General features: G+C 32.1%; 2 protein-coding genes across 5 annotated transcripts in view; both read right to left on the reverse strand.

Moving 5' to 3' along the window:
* Nucleotides 1–457: 457 nt before the first annotated feature.
* On the reverse strand, nucleotides 458–8380 carry Hr78 (Hormone-receptor-like in 78). The gene is made up of 9 exons (XM_074143673.1): nucleotides 8024–8380; nucleotides 6137–6316; nucleotides 5689–5895; nucleotides 5433–5596; nucleotides 3079–3296; nucleotides 2826–2994; nucleotides 2168–2276; nucleotides 1843–2097; nucleotides 458–1746 (listed from the first exon to the last, which is right to left on the reverse strand). Exons 1-9 carry the CDS (start codon nucleotides 8133–8135, stop codon nucleotides 1673–1675), a joined length of 1488 nt encoding a protein of 495 aa, XP_073999774.1. The 5' UTR covers nucleotides 8136–8380; the 3' UTR covers nucleotides 458–1672.
* A 1541-nt stretch (nucleotides 8381–9921) lies between these two features.
* The window catches only part of onecut (homeobox protein onecut), a 124076-nt gene continuing 111995 nt past the window's right edge, over nucleotides 9922–22002 (reverse strand). For 2 of the 4 annotated variants that reach the window (XM_074143443.1, XM_074143444.1), the window contains one exon: nucleotides 9922–20403. In XM_074143443.1, the coding sequence (XP_073999544.1) occupies nucleotides 20173–20403 (231 nt within the window). In that variant the 3' untranslated portion in view covers nucleotides 9922–20172. The remainder of the gene's footprint in view (nucleotides 20404–22002) is intronic. The other 2 variants (XM_074143445.1, XM_074143446.1) reach the window with 1 other exon arrangement.

Consider the following 22002-nt stretch of genomic DNA (forward strand, 5'->3'; position numbering starts at 1 on the left):
TTTTTTCTAAAAAAATAAATTGTTAACAGAAAGGATACAAAAAACTTTAGCAGAGGTAAAAGTTCGGGATGTTTTAAGCCAAACACTTTGGTCTAGCTATTCTTTGGTGAGTTTGGATAAATTTTTGTAGGCATTCACTGGAACTTTAGGTCCAGTTAATTTTTGGCAAAAAAATATTGAGGTTATTGAGTGAAAATAAATGATCTAATTTTAGGAAAAATTTCTATGATTCTAAAATTAGAACTGTGACTAAAATAGATTAAACAATTTTAAGCGACTTTCAGATTAATAACTGGGTCTGTTAATGATTAGAACAATTTGAAGTTTTTAGCATAGAAAGCAATTTGCTGGCCAGACTCGCAGTACTTATAATAATTCTGAACAATTTTTGGGAATCACTTGAAAAAAAATTTACAGATGGAACTATTTTCTAGTGTGTGAACCTAATGCTGCTTACTGGAACTGAGAACATCATTTATTTGGCCTCAACTTAGATCTATTTATGAAGCTATTTTTATTAATTAACTTTTAAGTACCGATACCAGTGTATTGGACTTTTGGGAATTCCAGATTAGAAATGAATTTTGCACTTGACACAATTTAGCTTGTAACAAGTTGTATAAACTGTGATTTTTGTAGTTAAGACTTATTTTTAGGTCAGAAATATTATATGATCTTTAAATATTTTTATAGGCATATTGCTTTTTAAGAATGTTGGTTTTAAAGTAGAATTGAGAGGCCTAGTTTGTAACAATGTCTGAGGTACCACTTAAAAATGTAACAACGTACTGTTAAACTTAACTGCTACAGCGTACTTAGTTTAGAGCAGACTTAAGTGCCCAGGGCTGTAGTCTGGAATATCGGTTCTGAAGGGAGGTGAGAGCCCTAATCTGCACAAATTTATGAAGTTTTAACGTAGAACTAGAACTGTATAATTGGTATTGAAGTTAAGGGGGACTGGGGAACAATTTGATGTTACTTGAGCTTACTGAGATTTTATTAATTCTACTATGAAAAAAGAGTTCGTAACAATTTGTGAGGTTTTAACTCAGAATGAAGAACTGATTTTTTTACTAACCATTAAGACCAATTTTACTCTCTAGAGAAGTAAGATCAGAACAATTTTGACTTTTGTGGCATAGTTTGTAACATTTTTGACGAGTGAACTCAAAACTGTGGCTATATATTTGGTACCAGTAAATTGGGCCATATTTTAACACTGGTAGTTAGGAACAGTTTTAGGCCAGAATGTTAATTTGAAACCATTTTGGATCAGATTAGTACTGAAGTCCAGTTCATAACAGTTTTAATCCTACAGAAATTCGGTAGGCTTCTTAATTAGGAACAATTAATGTTCTGAAGTGGAATTGGAAGTGTAGAACAATTCCTGATCCTAATTTTCAATCGATAACCTAGCCTGAAGTTTCAAAATTAATTCCAAGCTTTTGAGGGGAAAAATTTTGGGATTTATATTTTGGAAGTTTAAAAGCTTGGAGTAAATTAAATTGATTTTGAGTTTCGCAGTTTAGGCAAATTAAACCCAGCTAAACTCTACGCATTGTAATGACGGAATTTTAAAGTTTTGAGATGGGCAAGGTCTAAAATAGCATTTAAGTAGTTTGAATTTCTTGCATTATTGTTCTTAAGTTTTATTTTGATTTGCTCGCAATCCCTAAATGTTAGCTTCCTCCGGTCTATTCTCGGATTTGATGTAGATCATGTCCATATTGCGATTTTGGATGGAGCCTGCAAAAATTTTGAATCAGATTCCAGATTTTTTTTTTTTCTTCGTAGAGTTAACTTTTTACGTGTGAGCCTGAAACATCATAAACTTTTAGTTACCTTGATCGGCGATAAAATCGCAATTGTCCATCTTCAAGATAAACGGTATGATATTGTCTATATCGCATTGGTCGCCAAGCCCCGGAAAAAAAATCTGTTCAATAATATGGCGATTTAGCGATCGTAATGGTGGTAGGCGAAGCAACAACTTCGCAAATCTATCGTAATTGTTTTCGCCAATCTGCTCACGCAATTCCTGCAGAGCTTTCTCTTGAAGTTCAGTAGCTTGACGTCTTGCATGTACTCCAGGGTTATCTGCAAAGAGAAATTATAATGGCGGCAAGATAAACTTTCAAATACTTCCAAGTCCTAAGCTTAAACTTACCTGGGCTGAACAGCGTAATCAGTTTCAGATAAGCATATTCGTGCTCATCGACGCTCAAAGCGACCATCGAATTAACATAGTCTTGTAAAGAACAAATATGGTCAGTTACCTAAGTATATTTAACAGAAAAAAGAAAGAATTAAGTTATGATGAGACATTTCAACTTGGGATTCCGAGATATCCAAAAAGCATAAGACGTTTTCCTAATTTTTGTTTCTCACTTGACAAAACTAATAGAAGCAAATGTGCACTTAATATTCAAAACATGTATACTTCATAAATTACTATAAAACATTATTGAAATTCATTATTTATCAAATGCAAGTTTTTTAGAAATACTGCTGCTTAATTTCTTCAACAGTGTAAATTTTAGTGTTAATATTTCGAGAACTAACTCTAAATTTTTTGAAGCTGAATAAAAAACTTGCAATAAAACTGGTAACTGGCATAATTTGAGAACTAATTGAGTAAAACCGAGATTGGTTGAGGACTGTAAATTGATTGAGTGAGAAATTCCAGGATCTTTTGAGGTTTAACTCTGAGAAAATTAGTTTATTTCGGTCTTCAGTAAAATAATAATTGACACAAATTCTGAAAAATGCAAAAGAGAATTTTTGATGCCTCAAATAAATAATAGATTACTATTGACTACACTTACAATTTTGACTTTAGCCGGTGATATCTTTTGTTGGGCAACGGAATTCTGCAGATGATTGCAAATAGATAAAATTATTGTTGGCAAGGATAGCGTATGCGCACATTGTGATAGGCCTAATGCGAACAGTTCACTCCAACACCCACGCACCAAGGAAATTTGAGCTTCCGAGCTGCAAGATGAAGAAAAAGGAGCTGCAGCACTAGCTTCTTAATTAGTCTATTACAGTCTAATTCTTGATTTAGCTTACGCTTACCTGAACAGTTGAAATGCAGGCACATTTCTTACCCAATGCACCGACAGAAACAGCAGTCTGGATGCACTTTCGTAGATGTAATGCACGTCTGAGTAAGCTGGCATTGGGGTCGGGCTTTGGATCTCAAATTGAACAGTATTGTCTTCGACTAGTCGACCATCCACTTGAACGTTTTCACTTTCTTCATCATCCGAACGGCATGGATTGCCATTCAACCCCTAGTAATGTAGACAATTTATATTTAATAGGACTTTATGATGTACAGCTTTGCCTGCAGGTCCTTATTAAAAGACCACATAATTACACAGTTTTTTGGAAAAATGAAACACCTTAAAGATTCTAAAATTGACCACTGAGCTTTAAAGCTTCTTGGGAGCAGTCATAAGTTCGGCTAACGCCTAGGGATTTGTATCATTACAGTATTTTATGGAAAATATATCTTATGAAATAAAAGTAAGAATTAAGCAACAATGAACCTAGAAAATAGACACAACTTAAAAATAGAGGCAAACTAACAAAAGACAAAATAATAATAGTTCTACGTGACTGGATGAGGATGCTTTATTATTTGAAATTTTTGCAATATTTTGAGGATAGTTTCAGATTCAACTTTGGAGCTTTAGAATTAGAAATGTAAATAGTTTTAGGGCTAGTAACAGCTTCAACTTTTGCGACTCAAGATCGGCTGGATCTGGAGAGGAGTCATATATCATTTGCCAGGACTTCACAACTCGGAAGAGCTCTAAAAGCAATTTTTGATGACCTTCAAAAGACACTGATTCTATAAGAAGTGTAAAGAAGACAATTTTTTTGTGGCGACCTAAATATCAGAACAGTAATGATCGACAGATTGTATTTGGAGTGATAAGGGCTCAAGGGCAAAAGTAAAACTCACATTATTGCAGTTTGGTATTACCTCCTACACCAAATGGCCAATATCCAAAATGGTAATATCCAATATCCACTGTCCAAATGGTAATACCTCCTATAACCTAAATATCCTCCTTACACAAAATTTCAGCTCTTTTTTGTGAATAGGTATTTTTACCACATAGAAAGTCTCAACTATAATTGCACCACCTTGAAGACATCAGTACATCAAGTAATGAGACGCGGTCGAATCATATTGCTTGTAAAGAGCTAATTCAAAATCTGTTCTACGACCAGATGTTTGGTCTGTAGCGCATGTAGGCACGTTGCTGGAGGTTCTTTGGCAGGAGTTTATTTTTTATTTCGTCTTGTCTATTATTCATAAGTGAACAAAGTACGATTTTAAAGGGAAAGAAAGATTGTCAACTTCTGTTATAATTTTTTGTTTTTATACCAAGCTTTCAACCTATGGCCTAAGTTATCTTCAGAGCTGTGGAACATATTTACAGAAACAAATTGTAATGTACGTTGGCTTGATGATATATAAAATAATGATGAAAAATTTAACTTAAAATTAATGTAAAAATGTTCATGTGCTGCAAAATATGTTCCACGGCCTAAAGATGACTAAGTCTCTAGGACAAAAGCTTAGTCTAGGACAAAGCTTGGTATTATTAAAATAAATAAACGAATTAATACTAAAATTGGCAATAATCTTTCTTCCCCCTTGGATTAATGAATCAGTATAAACAACACTCTACAGTATAACTGACACGAGGTTTACCAACTAGAATATTTTCCACAAAATGTTGATATGTATTTTTTCACAAATTAAAATTCTCTTAAAAGTATCAATCTTATTTTTATTTTGTTTCATACAACTACTCACGTTTTTATTAGTGGGCCGGTCAAACTTCCCATATAACAAATCATTTTTATTTCTTTTGCGTGGTGTACAAATTTTCAATTTCAAAGATAATAAAAGTTATTACGATATATTATTAATTATAGTTAGCTATGAGTATTCAAACACATTTATCAGGAAGAAAACAAAATATACCAAGAGGTCTTGAATGGAGTGAAGAAGGCCATTGGTAAAAAGCAAAGCAACTGTTCAAAGCCTGACTTCAGGGCAAGCATCCCACGTGGAAAATCCTGGCTTCTCTACCACAATACTTGGTAGAGACAAGTATCAGTCTTGACTATGGTAATTAAAAAAGTAAAGTAATCGCATATTTTTTCAGGCGGGGCTTAACGTCTAACTACCAATCAGGTGACGTGGACAGGGCGAAAGCTCATACTTAACTATAAACAATTTTTTCTAACAAAAAAAAGCAGTCATACGCGGGATTCGAACTCCCACTTATAAAGCCACGCTCTTGACCACTATACTAACACCCACTAATGTAATAATATGTGTTCTGCGGTTTAGGTCGCCTTATCTTGACTGAAGTTCCAATGGTAATAAATAAAACATAACTCACCAATTTCGTAGCGATTTCAATCGCCGAATTGATCATCGATTTACTATCCTGAGTCGTGCACAAAGTATCAATGACATCACTGTCTGATGATTCATCAAAGTTAGTATCATCAAAGCAGGACGTAAGGTGATGATTTTGGGATTCCTGTTTGAAATTGTAATTATCTGCAAAAACCGTTAGAAGAGATTTTTCAGAGATCTTTACTCTGCAGCAGAGATGGTTTTCTTTAGAGCAACTCATGAGTAAATTCATTTACCTGAGTAAATGTTGTAGGAAAGTGGATTATACATTCCAAAATTTGTCTGCCCGATAGTGGCAGGTGGAACCGTATATGCGTCTACGCCGATCTCTCGTTTCATGAACAGCTTCACAGAATTATTATGCAGTGTACTTAAACTGTAGTGATTGGTTGCAGTAGGATATTCCTTTTTGACGGAAATCGGTTTCCTTTCATGTTGAACAGCTGGAACAATTTTTTAAGAATTAGATATGAAAACGGTTAGGGTTCTAGGGATCCATACCATCAGCTCAGGTAAGCAGCAAGGGCTTTTAGATCTATTCTGAATGTATTGAAGTTACTCAACTGCACATATTGCGGCCAGTTTAGGCCCAATGCTACTTAAATAGTCCCTTCCTTACTTATTTCCTGGGCTTCATAAAAATAATGAAAAATGAATTTTAAAAAAATGCAGCTAAGTACTTACAATCAGAACGCATACCCATTGTCAGGCATTTTTGCAGTCTGCAATATTGACATCGATTCCTATGGTGTTTCGTTACTTCACAAGTTTGATTACCTCTGCATTGATATCCTAGACGTTTCCGTATCGACCGTTTAAAAAAGCCTTTACAACCTTCACAGCTGATGGCACCATAATGGCGTCCTGCAAAAATATCATCTGGTCTTTTATGCAGTCATGAATATGCAACCATGACAGCTGTGGCTATTTCACATCGTTCCCCTGACTTTTTAATTACTGTAGCTCAGTTAAGTATGATGTAAACAAATTTAGATCCATAGTGAGGATATTTTTCCCAGTCTTCATTGGTCACTGTTATGTGATTTCGAAAAAACTGAAATCTTCTCACCTAGTGATCACAGGTCTGTCCTGGAAAACGTTGAGTCGTTCTTACCGGTATTCTTTTTTGCATTTTTCTTTCAAGAGTGTAAAGGCTAATTCACACATAGAAAGCAAAAAAATGATCATCAGCTAACCTTCATAAAGGGCTGAAACGATTCCCTCGAACCTGAACCTTTAAATGTAGGTCTTGTTAGAAAGTTAGATACCTGTAACGCCGATAGTAAAAATTCAAATAAGGAATTCAGGATAGAATACTGAACGAACTGAAATCAGATTTTGGAGAAAAAGGATGCGATTCTTCAAGATACCTTCAAGAAGCAACCCCTCGACAACTTCAAGCAAAATTTACTTTCCGAGGAGGCCTAACAAAGAAAGAAACATGTACAAAAATTGATTTTTTATTTTTAAAAATTAAGGTTTGACTGAATTTTATTTGACTATTTTTTTTTTTTTACATAAAAAACCAATACAAATAATTTTGACTGAACTTTTGCATTAATTTGTTTCAGTATTGAGATACATTTCTTTAAAAAATTAATCAAACGAAAAATGTTTAGATTTCATTATGGTAAGTAAGGGGTGATTCTAAAGATGTTCTGTAACCATACCGTTTCAACTGGCGTGTCACGCCTTTGACTGGGTAATTTGAACCAACCTTTTTAAGTCATTCAACTAGGTATCCCAGATAAAAAGAGAGCAATCATTAACCATCGCGTATCCTCTTTTGTTAAAGCACGTTTTAATTCAACACAATATAGAGATCTACTAACTACTTTCAAAAGTTGTTATTAAACCACTTTTAATATTAAAGGGCACAACAGGCAAGTTTCTAATGCTACACACTGCGGACTTACCATCTTCAAGTAAAGGGAAACATTTTTATTGACGGCTCAAAAGCCTTACAAAAAAGAGTAAAATATACTATCATGAACATAATACTATAAACACAACTCAAACTAGGTAAAGGTCTACCACCTATATAATATTAAGAAGAATTACAAGCATGGCTCCAAACTGTCTCTAGTGGAGTAAAATACTGACTTACCACCAAGTATTAAGGGAGAAAGGTATGGCTCAATAAACAGATCTACCACTTTCATAATTCAAGTGGAAGTACAAGCAAGGTTAAAAACTGCTACCAAGTAAGTACAGTAAACAAAACTATCAACATAATATAAACAAATACTAGCATGGCTCAAAACTGCCTCAGTGAGTAAAATGTTCATAAATAACATTAAGTGGGACATGCATAGCTCAAAGTGTGCCCTAAATGAATTAAATGTTTTTTCCTTTTTATTAAATTTTTAAGGTTGGTTATAACATGTTTAGAAACTCTAGGCAATCTTAAGATGGTATTTGTAAACATTACACTTATATCCATTTGGTTTATATTCCACAAACAAGTTTAGTTAATAGAAATAGTCAATTTTGTTTTTTACACCTCATTATTTGAGGTGACATCTCAAAATATCTATTTCAAAATAACCATAAAATAATAAGTATAGATACCAGAAGCACGATCGCCACAAACGACACAAATCTCTACGCCGAGGCAAATACTGTGAATTTTCTCCGCAGTTGTAGTCATAATACCATTCGACTCAGAGCCACCTTTTTCCATTATCTAAAAAATCACATCGAAAGAAAATAGCCGAAAAATACCTCAGTATATTTTTCAACTTGAATCAGTGGATTTAAAAATAAATTATTATGGTAAAACCAGAATTGCTCTAATTTAAGGAAGTTAACGTCGAATAGCAATAAAATAAAATCAAATTCAGTCTTAAAAAGGTCTAACTTAAATCAAAAATAACAGAACTGAAAAACAAGAAGTTTGAGGTTACATCAGAGGTTATAACTAAAAAATAACCTTCTCTATCAAAAGTTGAAACCCTCAAAAAGTAAATCGGAATACATAAATTGTAAAATTAGCACACCTTCTAATTAATTAAATTGGAGCTCTAATTTAATTTAAACCAATAGAAAAATATAATAATCCAATATTTAATCATTAATAAAACAATGTTTTCTAAGGGGGTCTCTATTACCATCCTTAATTCCTAGAAAATGGTTGGTTTAGTTTCTTAAAATTAAAGTATGAACTATACACATAAATGATCAATTCGTTTTGATATCTTCTGAAAAAATTAACTCTTAAAGAATTCTAAGGGAGAATCTCGAGGTTTATGCTCACATAATTAACAGCTTGAGAGATCTATGAGAGCGATCAGGAATGATCCAGCAATTGTCTTCACATTGGTTGAGTTAATTAGGTAGTGTATACTTAGATAGTCAACTGAAATTTCTCTGGAATGTTGTATGTGGTTATATGTTTAATGTGTTCAGCATTGAGAGCAAATTTATAGTAAGTGACACAACTTAAATTCCAGCTCCAGCAGTTTTCCTCAAACTGATTGAGTTGCTCAGTTAGAAACCTCACTTTGCTCTAGACAGTTACTACGTATAGTCAAATGTGACAGCCCTTGAGATTACTTAGGCAAGTTACAGCAATGTGCGCCAAACTGATTGAGTTTAATAGTAAGCGAATTTCGCATATAAGACGGCTGCTAAAAGCACATTTAAGCTAGTTCCAGCTATACATTTCAAAAGGCTTAGTGTCTCAGTTAGCTATTTCTCATTGCTCTCGAGTGTTGTATATGGTCATTTGATTTGTATAAGAGGGTATTGAGACCAAATGACAGCGTGTGGCAGGCCTTAAAGGAGTGTTTAGTAAGTAGCTCCAGCAAAATCCCTCGAACTGATTTTGCCTATTAGCTAGTTGAGATTTATTATTGGGATCAAACTGCTCTATATAGTAAATGACCACATTTAGGAGTGTGAAAATCCAACCGCTTGTTTTGTCTTTGAGAACCTGTAAAGTTGGTTTAGTCTTCAGGTTTAGGCTACAGCAGGTTCCTCAAAATGGTTGAATTTATTAGTCAGAGAACAATTAGTTAGAGAGTCACACTCAGTATATTACAGTAAATGTCACATTTTTGTGAGTGACAATTGCAACCAACTGTTTTGCTTGTGACTACCCTATGGTCACATATTTCGTGTTCGAGTATTGAGCCAATATTCGACCACCTGTCAGACTTAAAAAGAGTGTTAAGCCTCTGCCAGCTGTGGGTAATGTTGTAACTCGCTGTTTATTGGTTAATGGTTAAGTTTCATAATGTACCTTACTTTCTATTAAGGAGTGAGGTATAAATTTTAAATAATTGTAAACAATTGTAAATAATTTATTTATTTATTTATTCTCACACGTGTGTCTATTCATTTTTGTATTTATTCCTGTATTTACACAAACACTTTATTTTATTCCCAAATATTACAAGTGGTCTACTAAAAATTTATTTTACTTTATTGGATTTCTTTCTTTGTAAATATATATATATCTATACATATATTTTATATATATATATCTATCTAAATATATATAAATATATATATATTTTTGTGTGTGTGTTTATTAATTTTCTTAATTTATTCTTAATAAAAATGGTCGATTTTTTAATCAATTTTATTTATTATTATGCATCTTTTGGTGGTGGGGTTAAAAAATTTGTATTATTTACACAATAAATAAATTTTCAGAAAATAAAAATTAGAGTCAACTTTATTTATTTATTTTGCCACTAGAAAAATGCAAGTATTTACAAATTTATATTCCATGGACATCTCTTTCACATATTTGGACAATGTATTAATACTTTTTTAATAGCTTTTTTTCTTTTTGACTTTCCATAAAACAGATTTTATGACAAATACATACTGGATTTCAAAGTTCTGCTTTCTTCTACAGAGTCTTTAGGTTTATTAAAAATTTATTTTAAAGTCAATTTTTTAGTTATACTAATCGTGAAGAATTGACAAGAATTAAAAATCATTAAATGAATGCAATTATTCGTAGTGCTTCGATTACAATTTTATTAGGTCTCGAGCAATCACCTAAAAAAAAAGTATGGAATCTATCTTTCCAAATTAAGGGAAGAATGTTGCTTTTATCATTTCAGAGTTATTAAGTTTAATGGATTTGCTTTCTCCATAGACAAAATGTATGCAAAGAAGATCTATAAAAGAAATTAGATCGAAATCTTGAAAGTTTTTCAGAAATGTTCTTTTGGTGATTCAGCTGTGAATCCATCTTTCTATTTTTTGGGGGAGGGGGAAGTTAGTTGATTTTTTATACCTAAAATTTAAGGCTCAAGGGACTAAAAATATTATCAATGGTTGCTATTCATTGAAAGAGAAGGTGTTTTGAAATAATTTTTATTGAGACTCGAGAAAAAAAAGAAATCATCCAAAATCTTACTTTGCAGATCTTGGGGAGTAGCTTTCTATACCATGTACAAAATTTAATGAACAAGAGACCATTTTTTTTTTTTTACAATTCAAATAACATGGCCATTGTCATAATTTTACTTTGAAAATAATTAAGTCTCAAGTCACAAATAATATTAATAATAATCCATTTCTTCAAAGTCGATTTTCCATTTTGGGTTTTTTCTCGAAAATAGTTAAAAGAATTTAACAAAGCATACTATGTGAATATTATTTATTCATCTGATCTTAGAATATTCAATACACAGCACTTACTAACGGGACAAACTCAAAACACTGCTCGATAATATAATTGAAACGTCCTTCAAGCACTAAGGCTATGTAAGCTAATTTTAGGTTGTTAGTTCTTTGTTACGCTGATTAATTTTATTTTTTTCATCTTCTACATTGCTTTGTTTGAATATTTCTACTGAATTAATGTTTATTTTGTCACAGTACTCTTTACATTTTTTTTGGGTTAGTGAACATTCTACTCTTTGCTGTAGCTGTTAGTTTTGAGCAATAATATTTACCTGTATGAAAAGTCTAACCGAAATTCAGCGTTGGACAAATATCAGTCCATGGGAAGTGCTACTGTATGGAACGGCTGAGAAGTCGCCAAAGGGTTGGTTACATTTGAACTTAAGGGCTAATTATTTTTTTTGTAATGAGGGAGGCTGAGATGACACTTGACCTTCAACAACCCATTTTATTATATATTATTATTAAGCAATTGCGTTGTATAAGCCACATATCTTTTTAGTACACATTGTAAGTTCCAAGGAAACTTAGTAATGCAAATTGCAGTGATTTTTTTTTTTTTAAACCACAAATGACTCTGGAAAAAACATTGTACGTCTCGCGAAAATGTCCATTTTAAAACTTTATTTTTCTTTTTTTGGTTTCTCTTTTTTATTTTCTGTTGTATTTACAGCATTTTTTTTTTTTCAGAGATGCTAAAAACGGAAATAAAAATAAGTACTTTGCATATAAATTCTAAAATAATATGTATATATATAATATATATATTTCTTAAGGAATATTGTGAACTCTATTAGAGCTCAATTCTTTCATTTCACAGATTTTTCTACAAAAGCTTTGTATTTTTGAAGTTCAAAATTCTAAACAACCCCAAAATGTTCACCTTAATAAAAGTAAAAGTAGTTTCCAGAATCTATGTAGAAACAGATTAATATTTTTTGTTTCTAGAGCTTTTTATTATTTATTTATCTGATTTAAGAAATAACCATTTAACTCTCCAAATTTATTAGGGGAAAATTTTGTTTTTATAAAAATTGTATTTTTCAAAACTGAACAAATTTTTTAAAAACCCAAGTAACTTGAGGCTGCTGTGTATAAAACATTATGTTAGACTATGAAAAGTGTTTCCATGTCAATAGATCTTGGTTAGTTGGCCATCTCCAGACAGTAGAAACAATAAAAACGAGATCTAGGGTAGTAGTGCATGAACTTACACAGGTAAAGTTCGCTACCAAATTGCTTGCAAACTACTCTTAAAGAATCCAAGCAAGTATTACGGTGCACTTAATGCTGATGTCACTGTCAGAACATACGGCTTTTGTCTCCTGATTGTAGAGAGAAAACAAAAGGAACTGGATAGTGGTACATAAACTTACACAACATGCCGCCACACAATGCATACTTGCCAACTTCACTTAAACATTCCGCATGTCAGTTGCTTCTACAAAAGTTTAGTCACATTTGATGTAAAGTAATAAGATTAATTGGCACGGTTACATTGGTGGACGATGATTGGACGGCATTTGAAGATTAATGGAATTGAACTTCTTTTACATCCACCTTACATTGCTGACATAGCTCCATCCGACATTTTTTGTTCCAGTATGTGACATACTTTCTTCCGCAGGAAGTTTACGGAAATACGAACTAGAATTCAGGAGTTCATAGGTCGGAAAATAAAGGAATAGTATATCTGAGGGATCCAACAGTTGAGATGGATTATTACAGTCAATCACAATGGTCTATATTTTCAACATTAAACCATTATTCTTGAAACGATTTTTATTTATTTACTAATTTGTTTATACATTTATTACTATTACTCGTTATTTTTGAGAGAGTGCTCTTTTTTGGAATAGGATTAATTTTTGTTGTTGGAAGGGTGGCATTTTCATAAACCCTTTTCTAGTGTTTTTTTTTTTAATTATTTTGGCGTGATAAATGGTTATTTATTTATTTTTGATTCATTACAAAATTCAATCAAAATTAATTTCTTTTAAAATAAATTGATTGTCTTACAATTTGAAAAAAAAACAATTGTTTAAAACATTTTACTGACCAATAATTTTATTGACTAACAAACAATATTGTACAAATAAAAATAAACAACTTAATTTTATGTTTGACTTGATTTAATTTTTTGACTAGCATTTCATTTTTAAAATTGTCTTTATTTTATTTTTGGACTTATAATTAAAATTCAGCATTTTTTTGTATACTTGTAAAAATGGAGGTAAACAATTTTTTTTTATCTGTGGAGTTAAATTTTTTGTTCTTTTAATAAGGAATGTTTATTGAAAAGAGAATTGCTGAATAAAATTGACGATAGTTTCTTATAAAATATATTACCTTCTGAGCTCATAAGTATTTGCCTGAGCTCCTAGAATTAGAAGGATCACATTAACAACTTCGGTGAGCTTCTAAATATAGATAGAGCTTTTTTAAGTTGAGTTCTCCCTTATTAGTTTGAACTTGTACAATGTCCACAGCTGTTCGAACACGACTCATTATTATCACTAGATTGAACTTTAGAAATTGTCTGAGTTCCTAGAACTAGCTTTAACAATTAATTTATACTAGATTAGGCTCTTACAACTTAACTAGGCTCGTAGAATTACATTGAGCGCTTAAATATTAAGTTGAGCTCTCAGAACTTGACTGAGCTCCCGAGTGCTCTTAAAATTTGTCTAAGCTTTTTATATTTAATATCAGCCTTCATTACAAGAGTAAAATTGCCTTCTAAATGTAATCAAGTGTTCAAAGACGCTGAATAGCTTTAGGATATCATTCAAGTTGTTAAAGTTTAGTTAAGTGCTTACAAAGTATTCAACGTAGAAGAAAGAAAGAGCTCGGTTTAGTTGTAGGAGTCAAGCCTGTAAGAGCTCATTTTATTTCTATGAGTTTTATTCAAATTATGAGAGTTCGGACTTTGTTCTGTGACTAAGTTCAATTTAGATCTGGAAACCCTGGCAAAATATTAAGGAGCTCAGTTAGTACTAAGTATGAACTTACTGCATTAAGTAAGAAAGGACTCAATCTAGTATTAGGAGACCAAATTGAAAGTGCTCCACCTAATTTTTTAAACAATGAGCTAACAAATCATTCCTAGAATCTTTACATAGCTTTTTTATTAGTATTTAACACAACTCTTTAAATAACTATAACTTTTATTCATCCAATATTACCCTCCAACTTTTTAATTAAACTCCACAGATGAAGCTCAAAGAAGAACTCAAAGTACATAGAAGCCTTAAACATAAAATGCAAGGAAAGACTTCAGAGTAACCCTAAACCCAGAAGAACCCAAAAGAATTTATGAGTTCTAGTCTAGGTGGTGGGGGTTAGGTGGTTAGGCTAGAAATAATGACTAGATAAATAGTTGTACTATTTTTTTAACTACTAGGAGTTTTTACTTTATAATAAATACGGTAACAAATTAGTAGCATAATCAATAATTTATTAAACTAAAAAAAAGTAATAAAGCTTTATTTGATTTTTCAGGAGTTCATAGTGCGCTTTTTGAAAACATAAGGCGCTCTTAAAATATCATTGCTTCAGTGTTGGTTGGGAGAATATTTTTGGCTTTGTGGTTTCAAATTGTACGTTTGCGCATCATTCTCCTAAGAAAGCTATTCAGTTTATAAGCAGTTCTAGCTTAACTCCGGATAGTAGAGCTCTAATAAAAAAAAAAGCTCATAATTTTAGTGGTAAACCTGTATCCAGTATTAGTTTTAGGTGCTTAGCCTAGTTCTTGGAGCTCTACGCAAGTTGCAAAGCTGTGCTGAGTATCAAGATGAATTTCAGCCTAGAATTAGGAGCTTCAGAGGAAGTTGTCCTATTACTAGGACTAAATTCAAAATCTAGTTTTAGGAGTTTTAGCAATGTCTTATTTTACAAAGACCACAAATCATTCCTAAGAAGTAGCCATCTTCTAAAGCTGAAGCTCTTATCGACTGATTTGAGCTCAGGAGAAAAGTACCCAAAGCCCAAAAAATATTAAACTAACCATCATACCATCCAAATTAGTAAGCCAACCAGCATTGAAGCACTTTTTAAACTGTGTTTACTGTGTTTCACGCCATCGAAGTTTAATTTCAGCTTAGAATTCAAACGTTTGCTTTAAATTTACACCACTAAATTTTAAATTCTATGCCACAGGCTATTTACAATTAAGGAAAAATTAATAAAATAATTTAAAAATTAATTAAAAACACATTTTTTTAAAAATTATAATCTAATCTTTATATAACAACAAACTGTCCAATTTATTTACATGGGCCGAAGGATTTAATCATAGAATCTGTTGGTCACTTCTTCTGGGGAAGTTCAGCTTTGGAATGTATGTGTAATGACAGAATCACCGGCCATTTTTGTCTTGTTTGTTCGTTTTTTTTTCTTTGTAGAAGTTCTGTTTAGTTTCTCGTTACACGGACTTATTGTTGACAATGTTTTGCATCCTTCTTTTAGGACTAAAAGATTTCAAAAGGTCTCCAGAAGAACCACAAAATTTTATATTGGACAGCAATTCTGAATAAAATTAAAGTCCTCCCACAGAATTTTAAACTCCTATTTTTCTTTTTAAATTTTTAAGTCCCATGACTAAAATCTTCAACTATACAATATTAAGAAATTACAGAATTAATTATTTCTGAGACTTTCGTAGAGGGGGGAATTTATCAGATTTTGGGGAGAGCTTCTTTTAAATTTTGGATATTTTATTTTATGACATTTAGTCTTAGTATATATTTTGGTACAGATAGGAGTTTTTAGAATTAGGGGGCTTTCCGAAAGATTTGTTTTCTTGGGGAGGATAGAATAAGATTGTTTTTTGATGGGACAGTTGGGGGAGGTTTTATGCTTCTGAAGAATACTGTAAGTTCTAAGGAGCTTCTTTCTGGTAAAAAACTTTTAGGATTTGGAGGTTACCAAAGCACAGTTCTAGAGTGGTTTGGATTGTGGTTTTGAGGAGAGTTTCAGGGGGGTTTACCAGGCAGCTCTGGGGATAATTCTGGCGGGTTCTTGCTATAAGAGGTTCTTGAAATTCCGGATGCTATAAAAAAAATCACACCTTATTGTTATTTTCGTTTCCGGGAACCAATTTTTGTGTGTGTGCTCTTGAGGGCATATTTTTAAAAATAGAAAAATAAATTAACAAAATAAATAAATTAATTTTTTAAATTTACATAATAAAAAATATTTTAAACCACTCTATTGACTAGAATACATTCGTGACTAGAGCGTAAGGAATGCCAAAAATAAATTCTGAACTAGTTTATTTTGCAATGCCCCCTTATTCTGATTTGAAAAAAAATGAGGCATCAAATCAAAATAATAGGAGCCCCTCTTGTAGTATTATTTCAACCCCCACACACCTTTTACTGATTGAAATAATCTAAAAAATATTCTTTATTCAAATTTTAAAGATAAATGCATTATCAACCCAAAATGATTTTATTGAGATTTTTTTTTTTTTTTCTTAGTGTTTAGGGATTTTAGTGACTCCTTAAAATATTAGAGGGCCCTGAAAATAAATATGTGTGCAGAAATTTCTCGAGTGTTGAAGTTTCTAGGTTGTCTGCCTACATTTATTGTGTGTTCTGTCAGTTAAATTATACATTATCTGACGATCTGTCTGTTTTTACTTTCTTTTTTCTGTTTCTGTACATTGCCATTATTTTTCTTTTTTGTCTATCACTTTACAATATTTGTCACCCTTCCATTTTTGTCTGTTTTTGACTCAAATCCTAAGTTTGATCTACGAGGTTTTTTTCTGTCTGACATTTTATTTATTCGTATTATTTGTATGCGAGAAAAATATTCTTGAAATTCTTTTACGGAGTGGGGGCAGACTTCACTAAATAAATAAATAAAAATAATATACAAATTAAAACAGGAAATCCAGAGAGAATTTAGAGTTTTTTATTGTATAGATTAAAGCTAGAAAATAGATTTTTTGTTTTTCTATTCATCTATTTTATCTCTTCTTATTTATTCCCTAATTTTGAAAATAAATTTATTTATTTTTAGGGATGAAAAAATTTATTTTATATTTATTTTATATCTTTTGTATAATTTAATATTTATTCATACTTCTATTGTCACAATTTTTGAAAAGTATCTTGGTTTTCTATAGCAAGGCACCTGAAAAGCGTTTTCAAAAATCCTTACCACAAGGTACGGTCCCTAAAATTAACCGAAACTTAAAAGTGTGTGAGACAGTGCGGTAGATTTTTTTTTTCTTTTTTCTTTTTATTTTTTGGTGGAAAAACTTTGGTTGTAAGGCTTTTGGACGGCTCCCCAAAAACAGAGTTGCTTCAAATCTGCTCCTTAATTCATCCAAGGATTTTCTTCCCAAAATTTTGAACATCAATCCCTCTTACTCTCCTAAAAAAAAAGTTCGGGATGAATTTTACTTTTTTTTTTTTTTAATCTCGGTCCAGTAATTAGTTTGTTTTGTAAGAAAAATCCCCGAATAGATTTTTTTTTTTTAATGACCCAAAAAATAAAATATTAGTTCTGAAATTCCTTGGGATAAACTCACTTCGTTAAATGAAAAAGCAATATAGGGAAATAAAACTCTAAGGACATTACGGAGAAACACACATAGAGGACTTACCGAAGATTCCTCATCAGCTGGATTGAGTGGGTCTAGATATGCGCCTTCTGGTCAGATTCTTATTTGTCTCTCAGAAAGTTGGAAAACCCTGGTCAAAGTTTAAGCTGAGACTTGCCAGGAGGTCTTCTAGGCTTTAAGAGGGGGTGAGATAGCTTGAAGGGCCCCTTGACTCTGCTGACACGCTCTGACTTCCCTGAATATTCAGTAGGTCCTGAGCTAAATGCCAGAATGTCATATATTCTTTCTAGAACCTTGGCTACATTTCAGCATTCCTCAATCAGAGCATTGTTGCAATTAGGGATAGGGGCAGCTGAAGGAACTGAGTGCCCTAATATGTGAGGTAAAAAGACTGAAATATATAGCTCTGACTGCAGGACCGAAGCAGAATAAATCTAAAAGCTTAGGGTCCAGCCTAGAACCTGGGAAACATTCTGTAGTGTTGAGAAGCCCTCAAATACCAACTTTTCAGGAGCATTTCACTCCTAGGAGTCTTCACGCTAAAAAGACCAGCACTAGCTTTAAGATAGCAAGATTTTTTTAATGCACAATCCAAGCATAAACGAAAGAATTCTCTTTAAAAGCATTGGGGTAACCTTAACTGATTCATCTGGAGTGCCAATAAGACAGGAATGAATGTCACAGCTCATGTTTTAGGTTATTTTAATTCCTAAACGATACAAACACGTTTTAGGGAAGCCAAAGACCCGGGGCGTAAAAGTGATTTACTTCACTTACTTTTTACTTAATTTAATTCGCTTTTTAAAGTAAGCATACTTAGTAAAGTGGAACAAATTTGTACATTCTTTGTTGTAGCGTACTTTGTACTGATTAACATGTTTGCCAGAAAGTTTTTCCCTGTCAAATCCAGTTTATGCTTGGACCAGCTTATAAAATATGGTTAATTTAAAATTAATTTATAAATTTGTGTATTATTTACAAGTATTTGCCGAGTAATATACTTTCCATTTTTTTATTATTTTTTTAAAATGAATTTTGAATCAAATTCATATCATATTATGAATTTTCATATTTACACATTCAAACAAATGATTTTTTTTTCTTACTTCTGTTTTTAACAATTAATATTTACATTAAAATTGTAAATAATTTTAATTTTGAGGCTTGAAAATTGTGATTAATGGAATCTGTTTTTCAATTTATCTTGGACGGAGTTATTTATTTATTTTTTTTATTTTTTTGATAAAACAAAATTGTGATGGGCAAAGTGCATTTTCTAACAGGAAAGTTGTCTTTTTAATTGGAATTAGATCTAATGTAAATGGTAATTTTCCTGCAGGACTACCGTCCATGAACCATAATGTAAAACATCTATCCTACTGCCACGTATACCTTGGGGGAGGGGAAAAAAATTAATTCTTTGCAAGTCGTAGAAAAGCACCTTTTCTGTCCGGACTAGACTCTTTATTGCGGAATTAGCACTTTTTTCTTTTAAAAGAATGTTTTTACTTTTGTTTAAAGAAAAAGCACCATTACTTTCCGGAACGAGAATATTCCTTATTTGCAGGAAAGATTCTCCTTACTTCGATAATTTTTTTTTCTGCAATTTTTCTGAGAGAAACTGTTCCTGTTTCAGGAAAAACTTCTTTTACTTAGCGAAAGGACTTGTCTCTATTCAAAAACGAAACTTTTTCCTTTGATTTTTGTTTTTTTAAGTACATAGATGTTATGTGTTTGAAAAAGTAACATTAACTTCAGAAAACGTTCGTATAATAGTTGATATGTAAAGTTCAAAGTGCAGTTGCTTATCAGCACCCAGAGCGTCTTTTATGCAAAAAGAGCCGTTTCTAACTTAATGGACTTCTTCGTCCTCCATGAAAGAGTGCCTTTTTTACAATAACGCATCTTATCTGCGGGAAAACTTTTCTGCAAGAAGAGCGACTTTCTTGTTTTTGAGGTTTTTTTTCTTTTAGCAGAGAAAAGTAAAGTGCCTTTAAAAAAATAAATAAAAAGTGGAAAAACAAATCTTGATTCAAGATGTTTTCTCCAAGTTAAAGACGGTTCTTTTCGCAGTGAAGCAGTTCACAAGTGAGGTTAAGTCAGGTAAGAGGTAAATTCAGTTATTACCTGAGGGGTTTTTACGTTGTATCTTCACAGTTAAGGAAAAACTTGAAATTAAAATTTGTCTTGATTTTCCGAAAAGATTCGCATGAAAAAGAATTAAATGTGCATAGAAATCTGATTGTTTTAGACAATTTTTCGGACTGTCCCAAGTGGCAGGATTTTTGCTAAGGTGTCCCGCTTCTTTGAATTAAATATAATTTTTTTTTTTTACTAGCTCATCTTCGCCGGCCATTTTGTTTTAACTCAAATTTATTTATTTATTTTTTTTACTTTTTTATTTTACTCACTAGGTGATATTTAGTATCCATAATATGGATTAATGTCCGAACCGAGATTTTTATAGAAAAACTAAATGCTGCACTGGGTACGAGTTGTGTCACAAGAGTTCGCCGTGTACCAGGTCACCTCCGGAAGGGTTCTTGCCCCCTCCGGGGTTGGCACCACCTCCTCCCCCACCCCCTCCACCAGTCGAGGGTTCTGACTCGTCTTTCCATTTGTCCATGGATCGTCTGCGGGCGTTCATGAAAAAGTTGCCTACAGTGGTGGGTTCTAAGCCGAGCTGGCGAGCTATCGTCACCTGCATCTCCTTGGATGGACGTTTTGTCTCCTGCAACAAAGAAAGAATTCTTTAGAGAAAACAAAAGTATTAAAATCAGTCGTGAACACTTGCACGATTGTTTTACTTAATGAATAATTACAATTTTGTAAATTACAAATTTGCCAGAGACTAACAAGATGGCTTTGCATACGATCCTATTCTTATTTATAGCTGTGATTGGCCCATATTGTTTAGATAAAAAGATAAATTTTATAGTTTTTAGCTATGCAGCTGCAACATTTTAGAAGAAAAGTCTATTTTCCAAAATCAAATACAATTTTAACTTTTATATTATTTGCAAATAAAATTATATTTTTACAATTAGATTATTAAAATGAAATAACTAAGAACATAATATCGCAGTTATCAAAAGCATACCGCAAGTGTACAAAAATATATAGAATTAATAGTAAAAAGGGAAGGGATTAGTTATGCTGTTCGCGAATTGGATTCCCACACGGAGGTCCCAGGTAGCTCTGGCCCTAAGATTTTCTCTTCCTAGAAGCTTCTTACAGCTTACTGTCCGGTGATGGACAGTGTTGTCTGTAATGCGAGAACACTGTCCGGAGGCCGTCAGTGCACTGAAAAAAGCTCCGGGCGCCAATAACCTTAGATGTCGACGCGCCTTAAATCATTTAAATCAAAAGTAAAAGAGAAGAAAAAAATTACAATTAAATGAACTCACAGAGATAAAAATTATTTAATCGAACTAGGCTGAGTTAGAGACCAAAATATTACAAAATAATTCTTATGCAATTATGATGAAATCAAAACTTATTGTGCCAGAGGAAAATTACTTAATTTTAACATACTTATTTATTAAATAAAATAAAATATAATTTAATTTATGAACTGAGATAATGTTAAAATGTTGGCCGATACCATAGTATCTACTGTTAAAATGTTTATCAATATCTCGGATCTCAGTTGTTTATAAATAGGGCTAATGAATATCACATGATACTAAGTCTCAATTTCTTTGAGATTAGAATTCAAATATAAATAACTACTTACTGTTCATAAGATGTTTACAAACTTTATGATAAATTCTTATTTTATGTTTACGAATTGAGCGATGAGATATTCCTATAAATAAAGCTATTTTTTGTGCTGATAATTTTTTCAATGTCAGATGAAAGCCAATGATATTTATATTTGTCTATATGATATCCTCCTGATCCAGGTTGAAATTTTCCCTACTGAATAAATTATTAGACTTATCACCGCCTATTTTTACAAGGAGATCCAATATGTTGCCAATCCAATTATGTTTATTACTATGCTTGTCATATGTGTGGTTGGCTATCATTTTCAATTTTTTAAAACCTATTTTAATAAAAATATTGTCGTCCAGTTTAATAAATTTTATTGACGTAGTGATTAAATAAATAGGTTCAAGTCCTCATTCAATATTTTTGTTTCAATATTCATTGCTTTCTTTTAAATTGTCATTTAAATATAATTCCCGGAATATTATAAAAGAGCGTAAAATTCATGAATTTAATTACAGTGTACTCTCGCTTATTCGGGCTAAAAATTGGGAGGACTGGCACGGATAATCGAGTGACGCGGATAATCCGAAGTATGTTTATATTGTATTAAAAACTG

Source organism: Rhodnius prolixus, unplaced genomic scaffold (assembly GCF_049639745.1).
Source record: "Rhodnius prolixus isolate KJV_2025 unplaced genomic scaffold, Rpr scaffold_12, whole genome shotgun sequence".
In the NCBI taxonomy this organism is placed as follows: domain Eukaryota; kingdom Metazoa; phylum Arthropoda; class Insecta; order Hemiptera; family Reduviidae; genus Rhodnius; species Rhodnius prolixus.

Bases quoted from the DNA above. Each gene is read 5' to 3' on its own strand.
- Hr78 (XM_074143673.1), bottom strand. From the start codon at position 8,135: ATGGAAAAAGGTGGCTCTGAGTCGAATGGTATTATGACTACAACTGCG. The intron at 6,317-8,023 runs GTATCTATACTT...ATATTTTTGCAG, and splicing joins TTGTGGCGATCGTGCTTCTG to GACGCCATTATGGTGCCATC. The intron at 5,597-5,688 runs GTAAATGAATTT...CGGTTTTTGCAG, and splicing joins TTCCTACAACATTTACTCAG to ATAATTACAATTTCAAACAG.